At 46.1% G+C, this 24954-nt stretch overlaps 1 protein-coding gene across 3 annotated transcripts in view; it reads right to left on the bottom strand.

Annotated features, from left to right (window-relative positions):
- The window catches only part of NF2 (NF2, moesin-ezrin-radixin like (MERLIN) tumor suppressor), an 855245-nt gene that overhangs the window by 145142 nt on the left and 685149 nt on the right, over positions 1-24954 (bottom strand). For all 3 annotated transcript variants that reach the window (XM_069619277.1, XM_069619276.1, XM_069619278.1), the window contains 2 exons: positions 23278-23405; positions 21010-21169 (listed from right to left, as the gene is read on the bottom strand). In XM_069619277.1, coding sequence (XP_069475378.1) covers positions 21010-21169; positions 23278-23405 — 288 coding nt within the window. The remainder of the gene's footprint in view (positions 1-21009; positions 21170-23277; positions 23406-24954) is intronic.

Raw genomic sequence — 24954 nt, 5'->3', positions numbered from 1 at the left:
CTGGCACAAAGTACTACACAATGTCGTACCGAGCTACCTAATTGACTGAATATCCAGAAGAACTTCCAGTAGACCGTCTAGAACGGTCAACACCAATTGTTTGGTAGTACCCAGATTCAAAACTTCTAAGATTGGCGGCAATAGTTTCCCTGTGAAGGCCGCTAAACTTTGGAACTCCCTGCCACATCAGTTGAGAGATGACCTTCCCTACTCTTTCTTCAGAAAGAACCTCATCACTCACCTCAATCTGACTGAGAATTAGTCTCCTTTGAAACTTTGGTACGTCAGTACGACCTGCTGATAGATTGTAAATTGTGTACACCCTCACATACTAAGATGTAAATAACTCTGCCTCTCTGCGCAACTTGATTTGTATATTGTATTTTGTATTATCTCTTGTGTAATGTGACTATTCGTATATTGCCTGTACATTATGTAACCTTTGCAAGATTCGCATATCCTTGCTGCGCCCTGCTACTCTGGTGCGCCTTATAAATTCAATAAACAAACAAACTTTAGATTCATGTTATTAGTGTTATGGTCAGAAGTAGGGGTTTGGGACAGTATGGCGACTGACATTTTATGTTGACATCCTGACAGTTTAACTAGTTTCCTTTTGGGCAGGGAAACTTAGAATTTAGGGACAGAGAGGCATTTTTTTAAACCCTCAATTTACTTTAAAGTGTATTACAACAACCATGTCAACACTGGGTCACACCCTTCCTTAAGCACCCTTATGTATGGTGTCAGTAGTGGGCTCTGGCATGGTTGACACAAACTGCACCCTTACAATACACATTGCCAGTTTTTGGCAATGTGTGAAGCTGGCCATGACTCATAAGAACCAACATATTTAGCATTCACTTTTAACCTCTTAGCTGCTGCAGGAATGTTTGTGCAGAACAGAAACAATCACAGTTAATGCTAAATGCAGTAAGAACATCTATGCCACATTCTTAGCACTAGGAATGTAGTGTCTAGAACAAGATATGCACATTCCCAACAGTTGGGGGTTCATTTTCAGGCTATTGTAAATGCTATCCGTCATCAAAAATAATCTTTAGTTTAAAACAAGTGGTGGCATACATATTCATCTTCAAGTTTATTTTTTAATTTTTTTAAAACAGACTGGAAGAGAACGTGAATGCTATTTTATACTCTTATCCTATGTCCAATTAGCACAGACTCTGAAATCAACCATCTGCCACCAACTCGGATAACCGCTCAATAACTTAAAGTTCTGCGATTCATACCCCAGACACAAAAACATAAACCTGGATAGATTATATTTAAACTTTCTTTGATTCTTATCGAAGGATGATCTACATAGACAGACTGAAGCAAACATGGAATACACCTGAATACCTTTAATAATTACAATGGGCACACTATACGTATATAGTGTACATTTCTCTGCCAACGATACCTGGGTATGCCCATAAGTATAGAGGAAAGGGGACGGGATGTAGGAGTAACAAATCTATGCATGTATCCCTCCCATCAGCTTGCCCAACTATGATATGGCCTGAATTGATTATTTACTTGTGAAAAGTATATTCCTCACTTTTTGGGACATACTTAAAGTATATAATGCCCCTTTATCTGTATCCCTTCACTTGATTGTTGAACTGCCAAACCAGTATTTAAGGCAGATTGCTTCTGTAGATTCAATTATTCGAAAAAGAAACTGAAAATATTTAGCTTGATTTTACAGAGAGGTTGGGGATATAAAATAGTGTTTGATATCACCTATGATTGCCAAAACAACTCTGCACCAGTCATTTGGTTACAAAAAAGTAAAAAACCTTAAGCACAGGGAATCTAAAAAATGTCTATTCATAATAAAAAATTAATTGTTCAGAATGTCCTTAAAATGTGTTATGTACAATTTGCATTCAAAATTCATCATTTTCATTAAAACATTTCAGTTAATATCCCTTTTAAAACCTGTCCAGTCTGCTTCATAAATCCTAAGAAATCCTTGCCTACTGTCCCAATTCTCTATTCAAAGAGCCAAAAGGTCTTTTACAGCTTCTTTCCACACATAGTATACCCAGCCCGTTATAACCAACGACGTTGTGCCGTATAGAGTACTGAAAACAGTTTTACATTGATATTACCAATATCAGTTACTAAAGCGGCATAGGCCCTTTCATATTGGACCTTCAACTGCGGACATTGTGTCAATGTGCGACGGTTAGTTTCAATAGAGTTTAGACACATCTACACGTTCGGTCTTCCTGAGGAACTCCGATCTAGCTACCCATATATTCATATACGGGAAGAATGTTTAAACAAAGGAAAATAATAAACCCCCTCATTCTCCCGTTACAAGGTTTAAGCAAATTGGAACCAGTACCATCAAAGGGCAAAACCCTTTTGGGTATATTCTAAATAGCGTCTTTTTTTACTAGGTATGGACATCCATTCACCTCTGTCCCATGCCCAGGTCTACCTCTTAAGCTGTTTCTCATAGTCAGGAATATCCAAACAGTCCTCCAACAGAACATTTATATCTTTACAATGTTCATGGACCTCGCTTTGCAAATGTCCCAAAAAGGAGTTTAGAGGAACTGTTTACAATCTAGTTGCTACCAGTCCCATAAATGTTTTTTCCTCTGCTGGTCTAAACACGGAGCAGTAGAGATTACAGTGCGTTTAGAGCCAAAGTGCCCGAAGGGAACCAAGGCCCAACTCGCAGAACAAGGCTTCCACCGGAGTCCCTTTTGGGACAGATAGCAAGTACCTTAGGATTTTACCTTCCAATTTGTCCAAAAAACTGTACGTGTCTGCCCGAAAGATGTTTCAATCGATATAATAGGTCACTTATCAGAAAGTACCCGTTTACTCAAGCAGGAGGTGCACATTGGAATCTGACCAGCACTTTAAGAAAAGCCATAATTTAAACCCACATTCATCATCAAGGTATTCCTTAAACTAGAGGAAAAACTAAACAAGATCTCCAATTGAGTAAAACAGATATTTTTGGTCCACAAAGAAATATATGAACCCATGGTCTTGCGGTCGTGGAAACAGACGTCTTAATTTCAGTACAAATGCAGAAGCATTTGGAGAGATCCGAAAACAAAATTTGTATGATCTAAAAAACCCATCTGCTCTGAAACAGTGTTGATCGGATGTATATTACCGGAGACAGTACTTGAAGTGCTGACTTGCTGAACTTGTTAAGTCTTTAACGTTTGTGAGAGCCTCTAAGAACGGGGGGGATAGGACGGAACAAGTGTACAACCCCAACACTCAGTGCTAAAGCAATACAATGCTGAAAATCAAGCAGAATAACAAATTACTTATCTATCTGTAATGTTTTTTCTTATGGACGTTCCTCCCATCGATTCCTCATCTACGATATCTATCTCCCAACGCAGTTGCTCTTTGAACTTTTCTGCCATCGATGGAAACATTTTCACCATCAGTGAGTGCAGGGCAGCTCTGAGTCTGCTCCCCCTGACGCCGCTATGCGTCCTCAGCAGACAGTATATATAGAGGCGCCATGCCCCATGACCTCAGTTCCAGCCTTTTTTCCTAGCACTCGGATGCTGAGAGTCTGCAGAATCAAGATGTGCTAAGCTTACTGCCAAGAGTGGCAGGTAGGGAGGGGGATGAGGAATACGTGGAAGGTGGGAGGGTAGCAAGGACACGACCTAAACCAGAAAACTCTGAAAGACAGCACTCGCAAAACTAGCATCTGCCCAGAAATAGAATCCAAGCAGTAATACTTAGCAAGCATGTGCAAGGAAGCCCAGATAACCATTTGGCAAATATCCAGAACAGGTACTGTGCGTTGCAGACCCAAAGTGGCGTCCAACCCTCTGGTTCAGTGAGCCGTAAGACCCTCAGGGACCTCCTTGCCGGCCAGATCAAAGCATTCCGAGATGCAGAGAATGATTCACAGAGACAAGATCTGTTTGTTAACAGCCCTGCCAGCTCGGGCATCTGCGTAACTAGTGCTCTATATAATTATTTGGGGTGGGAATATTTTACTCCCTATTTTGCACTTTGATAAATACAATTTCAAGGGAGTAAAAATGTGTGTTCTGCTTCGCAAGAGTAAAAAGTATGTGCCATCCAGCCGATGGTGCAAAAAGGAGCAAGCTACTTACCTGTAACTCTTGTTCTCCAGCGTGGGTCTTGCATGGATTCACATGCTATGAATATTCCCCATCGTCAGGCTGGGAATCCTCATGAAACTAAAACAGTTTAGCTTCAAGCTAAACACTGCATTGTCGCTTGTATGCCCTATAGCTGTCACTTTGGGCCATACTGCCCCAACCAATGACACTCACCCTCCTTAGCTCTACCGACTGGTGGAGCCGGCCCACCTCCAAAGGACCCACTCCTAAGGCCCTGTCTGCTGCTTACTCTGCCTCCTTTCTCCAGCAGCAGCTGGCCAAGCAACACAAGGGGTCTCCCCTCCACCACACCGGACATTGGGGCCATCACCTCCCCTCCCCCAGCAGCATTAAGGTGAGCCCTTTGAGACGCCTAGGCATTTAGTATAACTCGGCTGTCATGATCTCTGCTTCCAAAAGATCAGGATTTGCCCGACTCCCTTGGAAGCAGACCCATAACCCCGGTTCCGAGTGCCAGCCAGTCCCAATTGGGACCTTTTGGACCCTGTCCTGGCGCCAGTGGCACCAGGCTCATAAAGATGCCCAGTCCCAGCGCTGGAAGCGCCGGGCTCATAATGCTTGGGTGGACTTACCTGCAGCAGACCATGCTGCTTACTTACCTGCCAGTTGAACCCCTGATCCTCTTCTGTTTGGGACTACTTTTCCTGTTGGGTGGGGCAGGAGCCACTCCCTAGGTTCAGAACACTGGAACTCTTCTGGAAAGCAGGAACTCTTTTCTTACCTAGGCGTGGCTGTGGAAGGAGACACCTAAGCACTACAGGAGGCTATTTAAACCACACCCGATGGATGAATCTTGCTTTGCGTTATTCTGCATTCTCTGCAGCAGAACGCTCATCGTGTCTTCTGCTTCTGATCCTGGGCCTAAGGGAACAAAGGCTTACCATCCTGGAATCCAGTCTTCAGCAGCACCTGTAAAGACAAAGAAAGAACAGGTTAGCACTACGGTCTTCAGTGGCAGCGCATCTCTTACCTGGTCCATCGGCTGTCACCAACGCCTCGCGCTGCATTCCGGCATCTGAAAGACAAAGGCTTACCTACTCTTCGCATGCTCCGGAGGTCTTCGCACTGCATTCCGGCATCTGAAAGACAAAATCTTACCAGCTCTTCGCACGCTCCGGAGGCCTTCGGCGCTGCATCCCGCATCTGAAAGACAAAAGAAGGTGCGTTTAAAGACATTGGGCAACTTTATTACTCACGTGCCATTACTCCTTCCCACGCCGAATCCAGTGGGTATTCCAGCACCCTTCAGCTTCTCTAAAGCTCCGAACTTGTACCTGCAAGATAAAAGGGACAGTTAGTGCGCATCGTGAAGCAGGCTACAAGCGCTTACTTACGTGCTTCCAGGCGCTTCTATTCCTCATGCGTGTTCGATCCTCAACTCTCATCAGCCCGCCATCCGCCATCGCCGGAACCCTGCAAAACAAGAGATATCATTACAAAAGACTTTTAAGACATTTGAAGTGCCCAGAACTTACCGTTCGTGCAGTTAACGACGGACAGCAGTCCTCGGAGGTCAAGAGGCCTGCACCCTTATCCAGTGAAGAAACTGGTTACGGCACCCTGCCCCGAGGCAGATGGAGAGCTCGGCGTTCACTTACCTAAGGTGAGGGTGTTAACCTTTGAGGTTCTACAGGAGAAGAGAAAGGGAAGAGGAGAGAGGCACCCAATAACCCCAGTTCATTAATCCCATATTTTCTATCTGCAGACATCTTACTCTTCGAGTCAGACATACAGTGCACAGAGGTCCAGCCCAAAGAGCCAACCGTGTGTTACACATCACCTTTGAAGATACGGCATTCACCCAGTCAAGACCGGCGCCTCTGCGGGAATCAGGTGAGCGTTACATCTGCACAGCATGTGCAATCATGTTTTTTCTTCCAACATTTAAAACCTACAATCAATGGAAATACTTGTTTTTGAAATTTGTGCCGGCATCAGCGCTCCAACGCTGCCGCATTTGCTGCTTTTTGTCTGAACTCCATGTGTCCCCATGAGGGACACCCATACCATCATGGCCGCCACCTTGAGCAGGCCCAGGAGGGCTTGCCTTTGTTTCCTGGAGACCGCATTGTGATTGGGCGCTTTGTGTCTCTTAGGCCCAATCAGGCAAGCCGACTCACGAAGCCGGCCCGCCTCCAAAGGCCCTGTCTGTTCCTATTCGGTCCTGGCCGGGCATTGTGGGCACCAATACTTGTAAACCCTCATTAGGCACCTGGACGCTGATCTTCTCATCCAGGCGCTCTTTGGACTTTTCAATCGCACACTCAGACATCACGTAAGTGTGGCCTATATCTTAGCTCCCTACATCATCCTCTGAACTTTGTGCCTCTCCCGGCAATCTCTATAAAATATCCTCACAAGGCATTGAATGTTCTCTCTTTTGTCCCTAATCACCAAACCTTAACACCCTTTCCTTCCTGGACTTTCACTCCCACTGCCACACCCCGGTACTGTTATGCGATTTACCCGTTTGACCTGGAATGAAAGCTGTGTGCCCATCCTGATTGTCATGAGAATGTGTTGACAAGACCACCCCCTCTGTTATCCGTCTAGTGTGCTATCTGTCCCCTCACACTCGTCATCTCCCATTGTGTTCACATTGTTAATTGTTGGGATTACGGTGACTGGTTACCCCCTCTGCCCTCTGTTCTGGGTTCTTACCTGCTCCTTCATCCCTCCTCAGTTCCCATTGTCTCCCTGTGCTGTCTTTCCACCCGCTATCCCCTTTCCTCTGCACGTTCACCGTTTTCTGTGTACATCACCTCCCCCCAGCTCCCAATGTTTTTTCCCAGTCTTGTGCAATGTCTCAGCCCCCCCCCCCCCTCCGCCTGCCTACTTCTCTCTCTGCACCTCAGGCCTCACCCTGGTTAAGTGTACCCCACTCTGTGCAGTTTGCTATGGTGCTCTCTCTCCTACCTTCTCAAACTGCTTCTCTATCTCTTATCCTTCACCCCTTACTAAATCCGGCAGAAAGAAACTCAAGAAGAACATACTGGGCTCCAACCCATGCCTTCCTATTGCAGACATCTACGTCACTGCCTCCGTCAGAGAGACTCTCACTGACATCCTCTTTGTCATTCCCTCAACCGACCTATGGGCTCTGTAATAACGTGGAACCGTTGGTATGTTAAAGATACGTTTATTATTCAAGCCCGAACACCGTAACACCATCTCCTTCCAGCTCCTCCTTTCAAACCCTCCAACCGCCACCCCGAGCGTGGGACCCATCAACATTCCATGCTTCAGAACCTGGAACCCATCAACATTCCATGCTTCAGAACCTTTGATAAGGGCTCGCGGAAGCACGAGCAAATACTACAGGCTCCATAGGATCACTCTTCTCTCTCCTTTCTCTTTCTCACCCATTAATGGTAGCACCCGCTGGGAGGTCCTTCTTGCCCTCTTCTCTACCTCCAGGGTCATCATCAATGTCTACCGAATTGGTACCGTCATGGTACAGGGTCCTCAACCCAACCTTCTACTCTTTGATTGGCTCCTCCCTCGCCTCATCAACCTTCCTTCTCCTTCTGCACCAGCTCCTTCAGCATCCCTGGCTCCCTTGCCAGCTGTGCCCTCCTTGGCTCCCTTGCCACCTCCTAACCAACCTTTTACCCTCGCCACAGCCCTCTTTCTGCCACGCCCCACATTGACAACCTAGTCAGCCTCCTCCTCTTTGGTGAACCTGACACCCACTAACACTATCTGGGGCTCCCTTGCCCCCTGCAACCCCTCCCGCACTGGCTCCCTTCTCACCCACTGTGGTCCTGGCTCCCTTGCTGGCCTTGTCTCCTCTGCCCCCTTCTACCTCTGTCCCTCAGGCACTCTTGCCACTTATGGGGGGGACCACTGTCCCCGGCTCTCCCCCCACATAAGTCTTTCACAGATGGCAATCTGCTCCATATTGCCACGCTTAACACTCGCTCAGCTGTCAAACACTCCTCTGGCATCTGCAACCTCCTTGAACTCCTGGATCTTGATGTACTTGCCCTCATGGAAACTTGGTTCAAGGATAGCACTGTCATGAGTTTTGACACACTTCTCCCAGAAGGCTACAAGATACTCTCTCTGCCTAGACCAAACAGACCAGGTGGGGGAGTAGCAATGATCTTCCCTCAGTGGATCCCCGTGTCTGTCATTCCCACTCAGGCCTACTCATCCTTTGAGTGCCTGGTCTGCAGGCTCTCCCCTCTCTCCTAGCTCTTCACTCCTGCTGGCCACCTTCTATTGGCCACCTGGTCAGCCCTCCCTCTTCCTTTCGGAATGGGCTGACCTGGCCTCCTCTCCACTTTCCTCCTCTTCTCAACTCCTCCTGCTGGGTGATCTCAACATCCATCTCGACTCACCTGATTCCTCAGGACCTTTCCGCAATCTTTGTGACTCTCTCTTTCTTTCCATCTTACCCTCTAGCCCAACGCACACTGCTGACCACACCTTGGATGCTCTCATCTAAACTGACAATCCTCTATCTACCCCTCTCACTACTTCCCTCTTCTGGACTGATCACTCTCTCCTCTCTTGAAACTATCTTCTCTTGCATCGGTAAGCCCAGCACTGCCCCCCTTTTACAAGGTCATCTGACCCATGAACAGTGTGTGTCAGTGGTGGCCTTTGCCTCTACCTGCGCTGCTCCTTCTACTCCTGAGGCTGACTTCCACCCTGACGCTGCCATCTCTAACTTTAACCTCTATGTTTCCAACACTCTTGATATTCTTGCCCCTGTCATGAGGGTACGGCTGAAGCCTACCAAAAAGTGCAACTCCTGGTACGTCTCTGAACTGGCTGCCCTTAAGTGCAAGTGCAGGGCAGCCGAACGGAAATGGGATTCCTCAGGCGCACCCTCTGACAAACTGGCCTGCCGCTTCCTTCAAAGGCAGTATCGACTCTGCATCCGCTCCAAGAAAAGAGTCTTTATTCAAGCCTGCATCTCCGGGGCATCCAATAACACGGCTCAACTTTTCAAAATCTGCAAGGAACTAGCCAATCCTGGATCGGGGTTCAAATCCAGCGACAGAAGTGTGACGAGGGAGAAAAGACTGAAGATAATTTTTCCAAAATAACCTTCGGTCTTTTCTCCGCTGAACATTTCAGACTTGGTCCCCGCACCTACCCACACCCTCACCAACACCCCCATACTTACCTTGCGAAGGGACACTTCAATGTGTGCCGCCAAATCGCTGTGTCCCTGCAACGGCTGTTCCCTTTCACTTCCTTACTGGGCAAACTCCTGGAGAAGTTGGCTATTTCCCAGCGTATCCTCCACAATTAATCTTCCATGATCACAAGTCTGGCCTTAGAGCACCCAGAGGCATGGAAACTGCTTTTCTGAACACCCTTGCAGATCTGCTCTCAAATCTTGACTAACTCTCCCTCTGTCCTCATTCTACTCGCCCTCTCCTCTGCCTTCAATACGGTGAACCACAACACCCTGATTGCGCATCTCTGTGATACCCTGGGCATCACTGATCAGGCCCTGGCACGGCTAACCTCCTTTGTCTCTGACCGCGCATCCCAGGTGGAATTGGGGTCCTTTCTCTACCCTATCACTCTAAGTGTGGTGTCCACCAGGGATCTAACCTATCCCCCTGGGTTTTCAATGGCTACATGGCCCCCCTGGCCCGTGTGATAGCCACCTTCACCTCCAACTTTCAGTGTTACGTGGATAACACACAGCTCTCCTTCAGGCTACCCTCGGCCTCTTCCTCACTCATACCGGCCTGTCCGCAATTCAGTCGTGGTGTTCTGCAAACAACCTCTGCCTCAATGCCAGTAAAACGGATTGTCCTCATCAGGACCCCTGCTCCCGCCTTCCCTCTTTCTCTCTGGCCGGCCTCCCTTGGCCCTGCGCCTCCACCTATCAATGAGGCAAAACCTCTAGGGGTCATCTTTGACTCCACTCTCTCCTTCTCGTCTCAAATTGCGGCCATCTCCAAGAAGTCCCACTACCAACTGCACCTTCTCAGAGGTATTCTACCTTTTCTCACTTTGCCCCAGAAGCTCACTGTCTCCAGATCCCTAGTCCTCTCTAGGCTGGACTACTGCAACGGCCTCTTTCTCAACCTTCCCTCTTCTACCCTCCATCCTCTTCAACTCATCCAGAACAGAACCGCAAGACTTATCCTTGGCCTCAAGCTCTCAAATCCAAGAACCACATCCTAGAACGCAGATGGCGGACACACCCGTTGCCACAGAATAGAATAGCCTATGCCCAGCAGCTCAAAGCCTACAGTGCAGAAATATGCAAGGCCAAAAAATCATTGGAATAGGATCACCGATGCCCCAAAAACCTGTAGGCAACTTCACAAGACCCCAATTCAAGGCCCCATTATGCACCGCCTCCTCCCCCTCCCACAACGTCACTCTGTGACTTTCTCTCAGACCACTAGCCCTGGAAAGAAACCTTGCCATTGTCACTAATGGAGCATCGCTCACACCCCACTCCCCGGCATCCACAACCAGGTTCTCAGACTTGCCCTCCACTCGCTCGCTCGCTCTTCTCTTCTCTTCCTTCTCTCCTATATCCCACCCTGAATTTCTAAAGCTCCTAGCTAACAACTGCCCCCAGGACCCCCTGGAGACCCTGTCCTCCTACTCTTCTAAAACAAATCCTATCCTCAACCTGTGCCGGATACATCACTAGATCCATTATTAGGTCATCTCCCACCTCAAATACTTTCCTAGCACAATTCAAGACCTCATACATTAAACCCCTGCTTAAAAAACCCACCGACCCCCTTCTACTGACCAACTACAGACCTATCTAAAACAACGGATTCATAGCTAAACACAGCCAACACCCAGCTATGCCTTTTCACAGAAACCAACCTCCTCCTTGACCCCGCCCAATCTGGCTTCAGACCCCTATGAGGAACTGAATCGTGCCTAGTCTCCATCTGGGATGACCCAAGGTTGTGCCGCACTAATTCTTCTCGACCTCTCGGCAGCTTTCAACACCACTGACCACCACACCCTTGTGGACAGACTCCACTCTCAGCATCAGGGACGCAGCTCGGAGATTAATTTCCTCCTTCCTCTCAAACCGACCCCAAATAATACATATGCCTCGCTTCTCCTCGACAGAGTGCCACAGACACAGAGTGCCACAGGGCGCCTCTCTCTCCCTTCTGCTCTTTAACCTCTACCTAAACCCCTTCCCCGCTATCATTCGCTCACACGGTCGGTCTTGCTAGAACTACACAGATGACATCCAAATCATCTTCAAGATCCCAAAGAACCCTTCCTCCACCTCCCCCGACCTTGCATCTTGCCTCACACATGGCGACCACTGGATGACTGCTAACCACCTCCTTCACAACCCTAGAAAAACTGAAACCATGATCTGCGGGAAGACTGCCCTCTTTCCTCAACCCACCCCTTGGCCCCACTCAGTAGGCCCACGCACCACCACCTCCAACTGAGTAAAAAACCTTGGATGCCCTATGGACCTGACATTATCACAACATATCAACTCAGTGATAAAATCCTCCAACCTACACTTGCCCACTCCCCGACGCATCTTGCAGTACCTGACCTTCACACACAGTCGCCACAATCGCGGCCATCCTCCACTGATGCTTAGATTATGCTAGCCCCTGCATCACTACTTGGAAAACTCCAACGGGTATAAAACTATACAGCTATGCTCCTTCTTGCTCTAGAGAACAGATCCCACCCACCCGCTGTGTCCTTCACTGGCAGCCAATCTGGCGACGATCCACCTTCAAGGCAATATCACCCACTGAGCACTGCACAACACAGGACCAGAATATCTGCAACACAAGATCACACCCTACAGGCACACCAGAAACCTAAGATCAGGTAAGGCTCTCCTCCCCTCATCATCCCAGTCTCAAAATCGACCAGAATTGGGCATCTTCTTTCTCCGGCCAAGCTCCCACTATCTGGAACTGGATCCCATTTAGCATCAGCTGCATAGAGGATCGCCTCGCTTTCTGAAAGGCTTTCAAGACCTGGCTCTTCCCCTTTGCATCTTAAATGGCCTAGTCCACCACCTGGGTAAACTATAACCCCCAGACAGGAAAGTGGGGGCACTGAAAGGATTTCACTCAATCTGTAGGATACGATCTGCATAACCTCATGGTAACTGGAGGTCAGCCTTGACCACTGGTACATATAGCGCTCCATCAGAATGGAGCGCAGCTTTATCCTTCCTGGGGCACAGCAACCCACCTGCATAAATCTGCAATAATCATTACTCAACTTCACAACACCACTGTCAATAGAATGCAGCTGAGTCCCATGAAAATAAATTTGGTGCTGCTGTGCACATGATCAAATAATCAAGTGTCCTTGACTTGCCTACTCTTTTGACAGTCTATCACAGCACCCATCCACTATGCGGATATCCATGGGTCACTATCAGGGGCTTAGCCACCCCTATGCACCTTTGTGCTGGCTAAAAATGAAATGATATGGCATTTATAACGCACCTATACACAAGTGTTTCAAGGCGTGATGCGCACACACACATTCTGGAATCATCCTTCAAATCTCACATCTTGGACCTCGGTACTCCCAAAAGTGTTCACCCACAGCACATTGAGGCCAAATCAATGGCAGTAGGTGATATACAAATGGCATATAACATAACATTTGCATCTAGATGATAAATGCACACAACACAGGAAGCCCAGAAATTACATTTGTGCTATGCAACCATGCATTCACAAAGTATAATCTGTTTACCAAAAAGGATACTTTCCATTGGTAACTAAGTTTTCCATCTTTTTACCGACAGGACCCTAACATGCTAGGAAAATAAATATGCATGTATAACGCTCTTCTCCATGCATCTACAGACACAAAAGACAGCAGCAGTTAAATATAAGATAACATTAAGTATCTCACTGTGTGACGTTTCTTTCTAAATGCACACAGCTCAGAGAGCAAATATCTTGTTTTCAGACTGCTTTTGCTTCTCTATGGCAAACAATTTCATCCAGAGAGATAAAAATCAAGATGTTCTGGTTTCCGACTAGTGACCTGGCCTTTGCATTGCTCTGTGCTCTCAAACACACAGAAAGGAAAAACATGTTGTATTTACAATATTTTAATGTGTAACGAAAAGTTGGTAATCAGTTCTGTTCTCCCTTGCACGAGAGACATAGAACTTAAAAGCTTGCAACAGATCCAGCAGATAGAATACTCCGCTGCCTTGGAAGGATGAGGCAGAAGAAGAAAAAGAAGACGGGTAGATGGATCTTTTGAGACAGATGGAAACCTGAGACCACCTTCGGGAGGTCCTGTTGAGATGGATTTATAGAATCTGGTGAACATATGAACTTTGAGAGGTTAGCCAAAACCCAACCAAGGTAGTAATGGAGAGCAGGTTAGGCTCGTCTCAGGAGAGTGCGGACAGAAATGTGTACATAAACAAGCAGGTGATAATATTGCACAGCACTCAATAATAAACATATACAGTCACCATAGGTTCTTAAACTGCATTCAATGACAAATTAATACAATAGATAGGTAAAGTGATGCAGCAAGATGGAACCAAGTCACAAGAAATATTCCCTAGCTTCAGAAGTTCAATCCCTGTAGAGAGTGGGGGCTTTTGCCCAAAAGTCACAATGCTTCTCCCCAGAATGTATCTGATGCAGGTAAAATACCTGTGTTGGTGACTGTTCAAAAGAAGAGATGCAACTAAGTACTAGCTAAGTACAATGTGTTCTTATCTTTCAGGTTTTACTGCTCAGGTGTGACAACCAAAAAGCAGTGGAATGGAAGGATACAAAAATATTTGTTTTCAATGTTATACTAAGGCGGAGAGGGGAGACAAATACTTTGTGTTTACTTACCTTCCTGACTCCAATTTTCCAGAAGACTGGATGGGTCAACTGTGGGTGCTGGAGGTTGGATTTCCTGCTGCTGGTTCATGTGAAAGGTGCACAGGAGTTGTGGATGCTAGGATTCTTCCGGTTGGGTCCAGGAGCAGAGTGTAACCCTTGGCGATAGAGAAATTAAGAAAGCCCAGATGCAGCCCTCTTCAGGACACTTCAGAGGACGGGGAAAGCAAAGTTCTAGCGATAGCAAGAGCACACACACTATGGCAGGCATCCTTCCAGTCGTGGTTGTAGAAGTCCTTTCACAGAAGGATCCCTTGAAGCCAAGATGAAATGGGGCTTGGTGTCTTAGAGTCGTCAGTTCTGAAAGGTATACTTTTCAGGTAGATTCACTGTTGGATGGGACGATGCCAGCGGTTACGATTCAGAGTTCCAAAAATCTGGAAAAGTTCAGGTAAGTAGCCCTGCCAGTAACACTACACCAAGGAAAGCTTCAGTAGGAATCCTAGGCTAGACCACCGCCGACTTTAGTCAGGCAAGCCAGAAATAGGGCCAGAACTTTACACCATTATAACCCTGTGGAGAATGGGAAATAGTTGGAACAGGTAGGTTAATTTACCGCCTTACTTCAATTTCCCTTAGACCCCTTCATGGGTTTCGGAATTGCATTAGGGACAGTTCCTACTATGCTTTGTCTGGTCAACGGAGGCCAAGGGGTGCAGCTGTAGGTCGCAGGGTGCCAAGGTAGGTTTCAGACGCAGTCATTATTTTCAGTAGATCGCAGTACCTGTCTCACAGTTCCAGAGCCAGGCCAGTTGGTTACCCTCGTCTCGAAGGGATGAAAACATCTGCAGAGCTGAGGACCTCAGGAGACCTCACGGAGTGAAGGCGACAAATTGCAATGTGACTCACCATGGTCAGGTGGTGACAGGCAATCTTCTGTTGGCATTTTTGTAACACAAAAAAAGACAGAATATCTTTATTCAAAATTATTCCTTAAGCTCAGTTCCCTATAGATAAATAAATGTCCCTGTAAAGAGGTCTCTCTGTCCCCCAAACGAGTGTTCTTGCCCTAGTGGTGCGCTGCTGCATCGCCTACAAGGGTTAGGGGATAGAAGAGAGCTCGCCCTATCCTCTCTCATTACTTTCCTCAAATGCTAAAAACAAAGTGCACAGTGATCATGGAAATCAATGAAAATAAATTTTAATATTGTTGTTTCCATATAGTGTTTTACACTATATGGAAACAACAATATTAAAATGTATTATTTTACTCGTTTGAGGGACAGAGAGAGCTCTTTACAGGGACATTTAGTTATCTATAGGGAACTGAGCTTAAGGAATAATTTTTAATAAAGATATTCTGTCTTTTTTTGTGTTACAAGAGTACTGGTGGAGACAGGATTACCAACCCAGTGACTTTAGTTGTGGATAACTAATCTTCTATTGGCAAACAAAGGAGCAGGTCCTGCACAGCTTTCATTAGGTCTAGAAGGCTGACAATGCAGGAGTAAGCAGTAGAAGATCCTCCCTGTTCCAAGGATGAACTTGGAATGGCAATGACTGCAGCGAGGTAGCCCAGGAGAGAGCCGTTGCCTATATATCCATGTACCGGATCTGTGGCTCTATGCTGTATTTACCATCTCAAATAACTGTCAAGATAGTCTGTATTCATTAGGACGTATACAGTATTCATTAGGACGTATACATAAATTACTGCAAGTCGTTAAGCCTGACTTGCATGTCGATATCGTCTGCGTCAATTTTCTACTTTGTATCTTAATGCATTATATATAACAAGTAATGTGCGTTCATAGATGTGTGTCGGCTGTAAGTGAAACCCCAAAATAATCAGTCTAGATATTTCACATATGCTGTGTGTTGTATATTGACATTGTACTGAAGGTATACAATGAATTTATGCATACGTTGTAATGAAAACAGACTATCTTGACAGTTTTTTGAGATAGTAAATACAGCATAGAGTTACAGATCTGATCATGGATATATAGACATTATATGATCATGCAATACGAGAGGAGTTACCACGAGATTAGCATGTAACACACTGTTTCCTAAGATATTACGGGTATAAATATTGGAAACAGCATACACAGATGCATAGAACATTGTAATACATTGATGTTTTATTGTTTGAAACTATTCCAAGATGGCCACTGCAAAGTTAGCCAGATAACGCTCGTAAGAATTGTTTTTATATCACTGACATACAGATGGCTGGAGAACGCTCTGGGGAATGGCTCTCACTGCATGTAATATCAAACAGTCGAGCTCACACAATTTGGTGTCATTAGCATGTGCAGAGAACAACTACACATATGACAAAGGATGACAAAGGAGGTCTGATTGTGCAATATATGCTGTCTGCATCTCTATAATTAGAGATGCATCTAACTGAATGTACTTATCTGTTATCTCTCATTTATGTGTTATATGTTATGATGTTTGTTGTTACACGTTGTGGGCGCCCTGTTAATTTTTGTACCCGATATGAAAACTGTGTGTGGGGTAATGAAATGACGTTATGATACATGCAATGATAGCTCTAAAATATGTTGATGGCATTTACTGATTGGTTTTGTACATCACAAGGATTCTTTTGATTGAAAGCATGGGCATGAGGCCCCGATGAAGGACAGTTGGTCCAAAATGCGTAGGCCTATCCCTGCCCTTTGCTATGAGATGTGTACCATGGTTTGGTACTTTGGGTTGGATTTATCGGTTATAAATGAACTTGAGTATTTTTCTTCAACTTTGTTTCATTAAAATACCGTAAACAAGAAAGATAGATATATACATTCTTTTGAAATAGATTAACCCTTTCTGGGCATTAGGGTGTGCGGCCCACACCGATGGCTAACAAGCCTTGGTCTCTTTTTCCTGCATCTACTTATAAGTACCCTGCACGGTGGTATTCGATAGTGGGGTGCACACCACGGAAATTACATAACTAAACTACAAAACGGAATTTTGTTTAAATAATTGTTACAAAAGAGCAGTGCCAACTCACCCACACATATCATTGTCTCAAGGACAGCCAGGCACCCAGTCAGAACTGCATCTAAGCAGACATACTAGAGGACAGAGACCAGAGGAGTTTCGCTGTCCTCACAGCTTCCTGTCCTTCCAGACACGCTGGCGCCTCGGGTGCCTGTCGAAGACAAAGGAGTGAGCAGGACTTCACCACCTGGTTGAGGATTCCTCTGCTAACCTTAGCTGAGGAATCCTTAAGAAAGAGCAAAATCATGAGTTAGTGACAAAAGAAGACAGGCACCATATTAGGTCAATTGTGACCCATGTGTCCTTTACTGCAGCTGCGACAGCAGCCTGAGTGTAAAAACTACAAAAGTCGGTAAGAGAATATCCACTGCCACCAGCCACTCAGATTGACTTGCCACTGTAACTAGAAAGTTACAGAAGTGAGAAAATGGATACAATGTGTCCCCTCAGCACTCCACATAAAGTGGGGTGTGCTGATCTCACAAAAGAAAAGCATAGGTAGGATACAAAATATCCCCCTATCCTGGCAATAGGTTTTCACAGATATATAAAACAAAACCAAAGAGGTAAGCTCAAGGAGCTCCCAACAACACTGCACAGAAGATGCTGTGTGCTGCAATAGTAAAATACAGATGCCTCAAAAACCTGGAGGAAAGCAGACTCCATCAAAGATAACCAACAAGGGTTCAAAGAGTCACAGAAAAAGAATGAATACGGAAAAAGGTTCCCACTCAATCTGGAGAATCGACCCCAAAAGTCCAGCAAATGTTCTGTGGGAGCTCACTAAATGTGGACAATTACACACAAGAAGGGCATTCTATCTTACCTTACCTTATCTTAACAATATTTGTAAAGCGCATCGGTCGCCCGAAAGCATCATGGCGCTATAACCGCAGAAATGTACAAACAGACTAGGTAGAGCAGTGTGCTAGAAAAGAAAAGTCTTCAGGGCCCGCCGAAAGGGAAGACAGGCCTCAGTGGCAAGTAGGCAGAATGGGAGATAATTCCATGCCCTAGCTACAGCCAGTGAGAAAGCACAGCCTACAACCTGAGTCTGATCCTAGTGGGTGAATGGTCTTAGAGGAGTGGGAGTGTAGTGATCTACGGGGAGTGTATGGGTAAAATGTTCCTTGAAGGTATTCTGCAAGTTTTATAGAAGGCTCTGGGAACTAAGCACAGAGACTTCAACCTAGCACGCTGTTCAACTGGGAGCCAGTGGAGCTGACGGAGAAGCGTCACAATCTCCCTAACAATCTGGCCCCAATCACCCACTATAATTGGGAGGGAATGTCTGGTCCCATTCTACATTCCTGGTGCCTGAGAGTCTTGGTGTGGGGCATGAGGGAAACCAGTAGTTGCCCCCTGATTTGACAACTACTGGCTGTTTGAATGGCGCAGATCCTTCCCATTGGTGGGTTTGGACTTGCTTCCACGCTAGATTTTGGATAAGAAGAGGACTCCTGCAGCAATTTCTTCAGATCAGTGCAGGAGCCAAGAATCCGGTGGAGAAGAACCGCTGACTAAAGATCTGAAGACTACTGAAGAGGCCCACCATCCCTTCCTGCATCTAGCCCGGTGTAGCCTTGTTGGACTACCTGATCTGCTAAGGCCCTCTGCGAAGCTTCAAACCTTGGACTGGTGGGAACAAACCAGTCTCAATGTGTTCCAGGATCCAGCCATCCTGAGCCTTCAGAAGTGTCCCTAAGACCACCCAGTGGACTGACCAGCGCTCTGGTGGGCTACCTTGCTAGAAATGTCGCTGTTTCACGTTTGCCGCTGGAACTTCGGTGGTCGCCAGCTTGTAGTGCAAGTCTACCTTCCTGCAGAAATTCACCCTCCAAAATTGAATGGATCCTGCTCTGGAAGGTCTTATTCAACCGTGACTGGAAGGACGCCTGCCCTCGTTTTTGTGCGGTGGCCATTGCTGGAACTTGCCTTCCCCCCCCATCCTCTGAAGTGTCCTGAAGAGGCCTGCATCGATGCTTTCTGCATTTCTTCATCACCAAGGGTTGCACTCTGCTCCTTGACCCAGCAGGAGGAATCCTTGCACCCACAGCTCCTGGGCACCTCACTGGAACCAACGGCAGGAAAACCTACCCCCAATGACCTCCAGTCGACCCATCTCGTAACCTGGAGAAATTGGGGTCAGTAGGGTAAGTAAACACAAAGCATTTGTCTCCCCCTTGTCCTCCATTGCATAACATTGATATCCTTCCATACCATTGCTTTTTGGTTGGCGCACTTTAGCAGCTTTACCTAAAAGAAAAGAACACAGATTTACCTGCCAGTAACTTTGTTGCATCTCGTCACTTGAATTATACACAAACACAAGTACTTTACCTGCATCAGATACATTCTGGGGCCTGCTCAAGGCCCGCTCTTCTTAGTGATTGGACTTCTGTAGCTAGGAAACATTTCTTGTGACTTGGTTCCATCTTCCTGCATCACTTACATACCTTAACTTTTTAACTTAAGTCACTGAATGCTTATTAGAACCTAAGGTGACTGTATATATGTTTATTATTGATTGTTGTGCCATATCACCTGCTTGTTTCATTTTTTAGTGTGCGTTTTGGGCCTATAATAAAGACCATTTATGTACATTCCTGTCTAAATTTAATGCTTCACTACGTGGACTCATTGTGGACCCCTGACTCCACTCACACTTTCCAGAGAATAGCCTTGACTGCTCTCCACTGCTACCTTGATTGGGTTTTGGCTAAGCGCTCAGAGTTCCCCTGTTCACTATAACTAACACAAAGCCCTTGCCTGGCCTGGTTTTAATGCTGAAGTAGAGCAAACCAGGGTGCTCACAGAACAAAAAGGACATCCGCTGCTGTGCATCAAAATGCAGGAAAATGAAACGCAGTATGAGAGGCAGATATGTTCTTTTGAGCACCCATTCAGATACGATAGCAGACACCACCACAGTCCTCTTCAATCATCCAACAAAAGTCGGGCCAAGGGATGAAGATCTAGCAGCCACACTGCCCTTGCCATATAGAAATATGGTTATTTAAACATGTGTTGCACATCTCCTACTAATATTCTTTACCCAGGAAGAGGCTTCTAAAGGATGCATGCTTAAATTCACATTGGGTGTAGTCTACAATATACTGCCCAATGTGAAGTTCTATCTATGTTTTATTCCTCAGTGTCCGTGACAGGGCTTTGGTTTTGATGGCAAAAACACTGTTAAAACTAAATGTTTCTGGAAAAATAGCAGCATTCAATGAACCTTTGGCATCCCTGGAGAAAAACTAAGATGTGGACAGGATATTTCTTCCACAATGATTCACAGGGACCTTGTCCTCACTGACTATAGTAGAGAACAAAAGTGAGAGTTGGACAATGTTCTACGACTATGCACTACATGACAGCGAATATTAGCCATAGAGAGGAGCAAAAACCCAACCAAAAGTCCACTTCTAAGGATTTGGGTACGATGAGTAAGAACAGACTGAAGTTGCCATGCACTTGGAGGGATCTCCCTATCAACGCACATACTGGAGCTGTTCATTTGATCTTATCCCAGTACTGTTCTAAAAGCACAAGTGTCTAGGCCACTGAGACGGTCAATCCCCATGAAATACCTTTCCAGTGACCCACAGGGACCAAAATGAGCCATGGGTGTCACAGCAGTGATTTTAAAATTTCAACTGGGAATGGAAAAAACATAAGGAAACATACTGACAGGTAGGCAGATAGGAAATGTGTTATTTAAAAAAACAATGGTTGGGGTTCACCATTAATACACTATGGTGACCTCTATCTGATAGTATTACCTATGGGGTACTTCTGGTCAGCTTGAGCAGGATATGACCATTTAAGTGCTGTTAAGGTGTTGGTACAACTGGCTGTTGACACTCCTGTGTGAGGTCTGTGTGTGAGAAAGCATATGTAGTTGGTGGGAGGCAATTAAGAGTTTGGAATTATGTCAGGACACACCTTTTGCATACTATTGGGTATGCTTCCGACCATGCATAGTGCAGAGGTAACTATTTAATACAATGCAAGTGGGGACACAGACATACCTTTTTGAAAGTATTCTGTTTGCTACCACCACGGTCCGCACTCTCGTTGTGTAGGATGTCGAGGACAGACTCCCTCTCCTTCAACTTTAATGATTCAATCTCAGTTTTCAGTTCATTCAGTTGTTCTTGAAGGTGTTTGCTCTTTTCCATGTATTCAACTCTATGACAAGGTAAGAACAAAGCATAAAACAAACTAATGAAACTCAAACCAGCGACAAAGTTACAGTCAAGGACTGGAGCACACAGATGAAGTTAACATGATCAACTGTAGGTAAACAAGTATTATTATCTACATTGTTGAGAGGACACAGCACTGATGTACAAAGAGGACTTTCAGGGAAAGCAGTGAATGATGTCAGGTCTTCCAACAAAAGGAGAAGCCCATAGGGGTGACTGGTGCAAGTTGTCAATACTGTGAAGACACTAGAAGACAAAGTGGAAGCGACTGCCCAACCAAAGGTTGCAATGGTAATTCTTGATGCATCCTTGCAAAGATGTTAATACTTTTTTTAAAACATTTTTTTTTCTTATTTCAACAAACACTGCAAACATTACAACTTTTTAGGACATTCTTGATCAATTTCCAGACATCATATTACTCTCCTCTGTCCTCCCCCTCCCGCCCCACAAACCTGTCATATCTGTGCCACCATCTCGGGCATCTACAGGTGACTCGGTTATTGCTAACACCTCCCAATTTTCCGCATCCTGATCCACCTGGTGGGGATTTGCCATTGAGGCCACCAGCTGTCTCCAGGCTATCAGAGGGCCTACCTCTTCCTCTCCCCCGCTCTTGACCGCTTCCTACCAAACCGTGGTTTCTGCTTCGGCCCATTTCAGGAGGTCTGCCCACCACAACTCCACTCTAGGCCTGTGGGCAGATTTCCAGCTCATTGCAATTCTGCGTTTGACCAATATATAAGCCAGGTCTTTCATTTTACTGATATGTTTTAAGTTACGTGGCCTAGAGAAACTCCCCAACATACATGCCCAAGCCGACCCCACGTCCAGCTTCACTCCCCGGCTGATCAATCTCGTTTGCAGTTCTATCCAGAATGTCCCCACTTCCGGGCAGGCCCAGAACATGTGTAACAACCCAGCCTCTACCTCACCACACCTGGGGCATCTCTGTATAGTCGAGCCACCAAATCTGGCTATTCTGCCAGGGGTTAGGTAAGCTCTGTGGGTGACATACAGCTGGATCTGCTGAAGTCTTGCGTTTCGGGACACCTTCTTATGGTACCTTTGGGCTCTGTCCCACTGTCCCTCTGTCATGGGTTCTCCCACCTCCTCCTCCCAGTCAAGCCTCAATTGAAGCAACTCCTTTCCCGCTTTTGCGCTCAAGAGCTCATATATCCGGGATATTTCGTGCCCACCCTCCGAAACATCATACATTGTTTCTACAGAGGCGTCAGGTTCTTCCGCCAGCACCGTCTCGGGCCACCTCCCCCTCACCCGTTTCATAATCCTGGTGTAAGTGATATATTGGCCTCTATGTACCCCCGTCTCCTCCACCAGCCTCTCGAATTCCACTGCCTCCCCCTCTTGCCATATGTCCCCCCAGAGTGGCCAGGCCTACCGGCTCCCAGTATTTGCGGACCCCTTTGATCAGCTGGGAGTCTTCCCCACATAACGCCACCAACGGGACTTGCTGTGAGAGCGGGTCAGAGTTACCCACCATTCTCCATGCTCTACGCCAGACCTCCCAACCTAGCACCAACAGACTCCCCATCCCCGCCACTCTCGTTTTATGCAACCACACCGTTTCTTTTAGAAAGTATGGGGCGGGGACGCCCTGTAGGAGCCTGGTCTCCGCCGATTCCTCTTCCGACAGCCATCTCGCCACATATGATAACTGTCCTGCCAAGTAATATAGTTCAAAACTCGGCAGGTTTATGCCCCCTTGTCGCATGAGTTTTGTAATTTCCACAGGGCCACCCTATTTCTGGAATTCTGCCATATGAAGCCCCTGCACAGACCATGGAGCTAAAGATGTTAATACTTAGTGTGACCCCCAAACAGACTTTAGCAGGTGCAGCATTTTGGCATGAGGAAAGGTGAGAAATGCAGCAGTGAACCATGCAGTGAGAGCCCTTGGTGAGACTGAGCATTGCATTAAGGTCAACAGATGTGACCTAGGACATGGCATGAGTCACTATGCTGACCCAGGCAGGAGTACATACTGCAGCCCTGTAAGGGCAGCAGAACATGGTGCCACAACCCACATGTAACAATGTGCAAAAAGGAGGGAATTGATAAGCTCCTTACTTCTCTTTCTCTATTTCCATGGAGAGCCTCTTCATGTCTGTGTCTTTGAAGTCGAAGGACAGGCTCTCACCCATCAGGCTGAAGTTTGGTATGTCAGCAGGAAGAGCCGGTGGGCTGGAGTTAATAGGCTAAAATAAACATAGTATTTAATAATCATAAGAATCAAATCACTTAACTCACAGTGCACCCAGAGGGAACCATTTGACTTTTGCATGGGAATAGCATACATTTTAAAGTACAATAAAGTAGCACTACCATATACACCAATGTGGAACACAAACTTGAAATTGCAGAGGCTGAAACAGATGAATAGACTGACTAGAAGTTCTATCAGTTCACCCATTTCCCAGTGTATCGTTGGATACAGCCTCGGCAGTCTACAGCTTTAACCGTGCTTACCCAGTATTGGAGAACAAATCAATTATATTTTGTTAACCAATTTTGTCTCCACCTCTTTTGCAGGTTTTTTTTCCCTCACACTCACTAAGCCTTACAAGCGTCTGAGACTCGATAGTCCAGTGAGCGCTTCATATACTAAATATTTGACTCGTCTGTAGTTTTCCACTTTTAAGCACCAGTGACCTCAGGATTTCATCAACCCACTAGAAAGCACACATTTTACATTGTTACACCAGTCCACTTGGCTAGCTGTTAAATACATTCATCATTTGCAAAGCTACATCAGTATTTGACCCCCAAAACGAGAGACGGTGCCGAGAGAAGGCCTTGACAAACGTGTGCAGGGTAAAACAAGTTCCCTTTTCCTGCTGGTGATACTACCCCATATGCACCCAAATAGACACTGTGCTTTCTACACGGACTGGTTAAAATATTTACAGACTTCAAAAGCATTCAATCTGTGAGCCCAAAGATTCCACATGCATCTGAGAAAATGAGGAAAACACTAACCATTATTTTTTACACATGTGTTGCTACTGACATGAAACCTATGGGTAATAAGTCATTTTTCTGATGTATTGTATTAGTGAAGCATATAAAAATAGACTCTTGCTTATTTAAGCATATAAAAATAGACTCTTGCTTATATCTATCAGAATCGGGATAACAATCACCTTCGTCTTTGCTTGAAGGGTCTTGCTTTCGGTGGATCCCTTAAGAGTCTTGTGCTTAGATCGCATGTCATGAAGATATGGGCGAGACTCTCCAGACGTCACACTGCCTGACTGGTGTATACCCAGGCTGGGTGACCTCTGAAGAAGAAAGCCAAGAAAAGGGGCACAGAGTAAAAAACCTGTGCAGCGATGTTACTTAGTCCCCAGGGGCCGACGAGCAAAGCAGAACCATGCAGGGCAGACCAGGCAACAAAAACAGACAGGAGCAGAAGGTAAGATTGTGTGTCCCAGGCAGAATGACAGCAGCCAGGACAAGCGAGGAATCCAAGTGGGAGGGACCAGCAAGGAAACCCACGTAGGCAGGCAAGGGGTGGGGGAGGGGGGAACTAAGAAGTCAGAGAGGGCTACAACAGAGAAGGAGAAAAAGCGCTGAGCTGGGAGGTTACCTGCGTTGAAACGCAAGGAGCTGCAAGTCGCAGCGTCTGTTAAGACCGAAATACGGAAACCGTAAGCCGCAACGGAGTGCTGCCCAAACACTAGACCACAAGTGCTTCCATAGATGATTGCGGGGGCCATTTTCATGGGGAAAAAAATGGCACCGCAA

Source organism: Ambystoma mexicanum, chromosome 10, assembly GCF_040938575.1.
Source record: "Ambystoma mexicanum isolate Mex_15411 chromosome 10, UKY_AmexF1_1, whole genome shotgun sequence".
Lineage (NCBI taxonomy): Eukaryota > Metazoa > Chordata > Amphibia > Caudata > Ambystomatidae > Ambystoma > Ambystoma mexicanum.
This window is presented reverse-complemented; position numbering and strand designations above follow the sequence as displayed.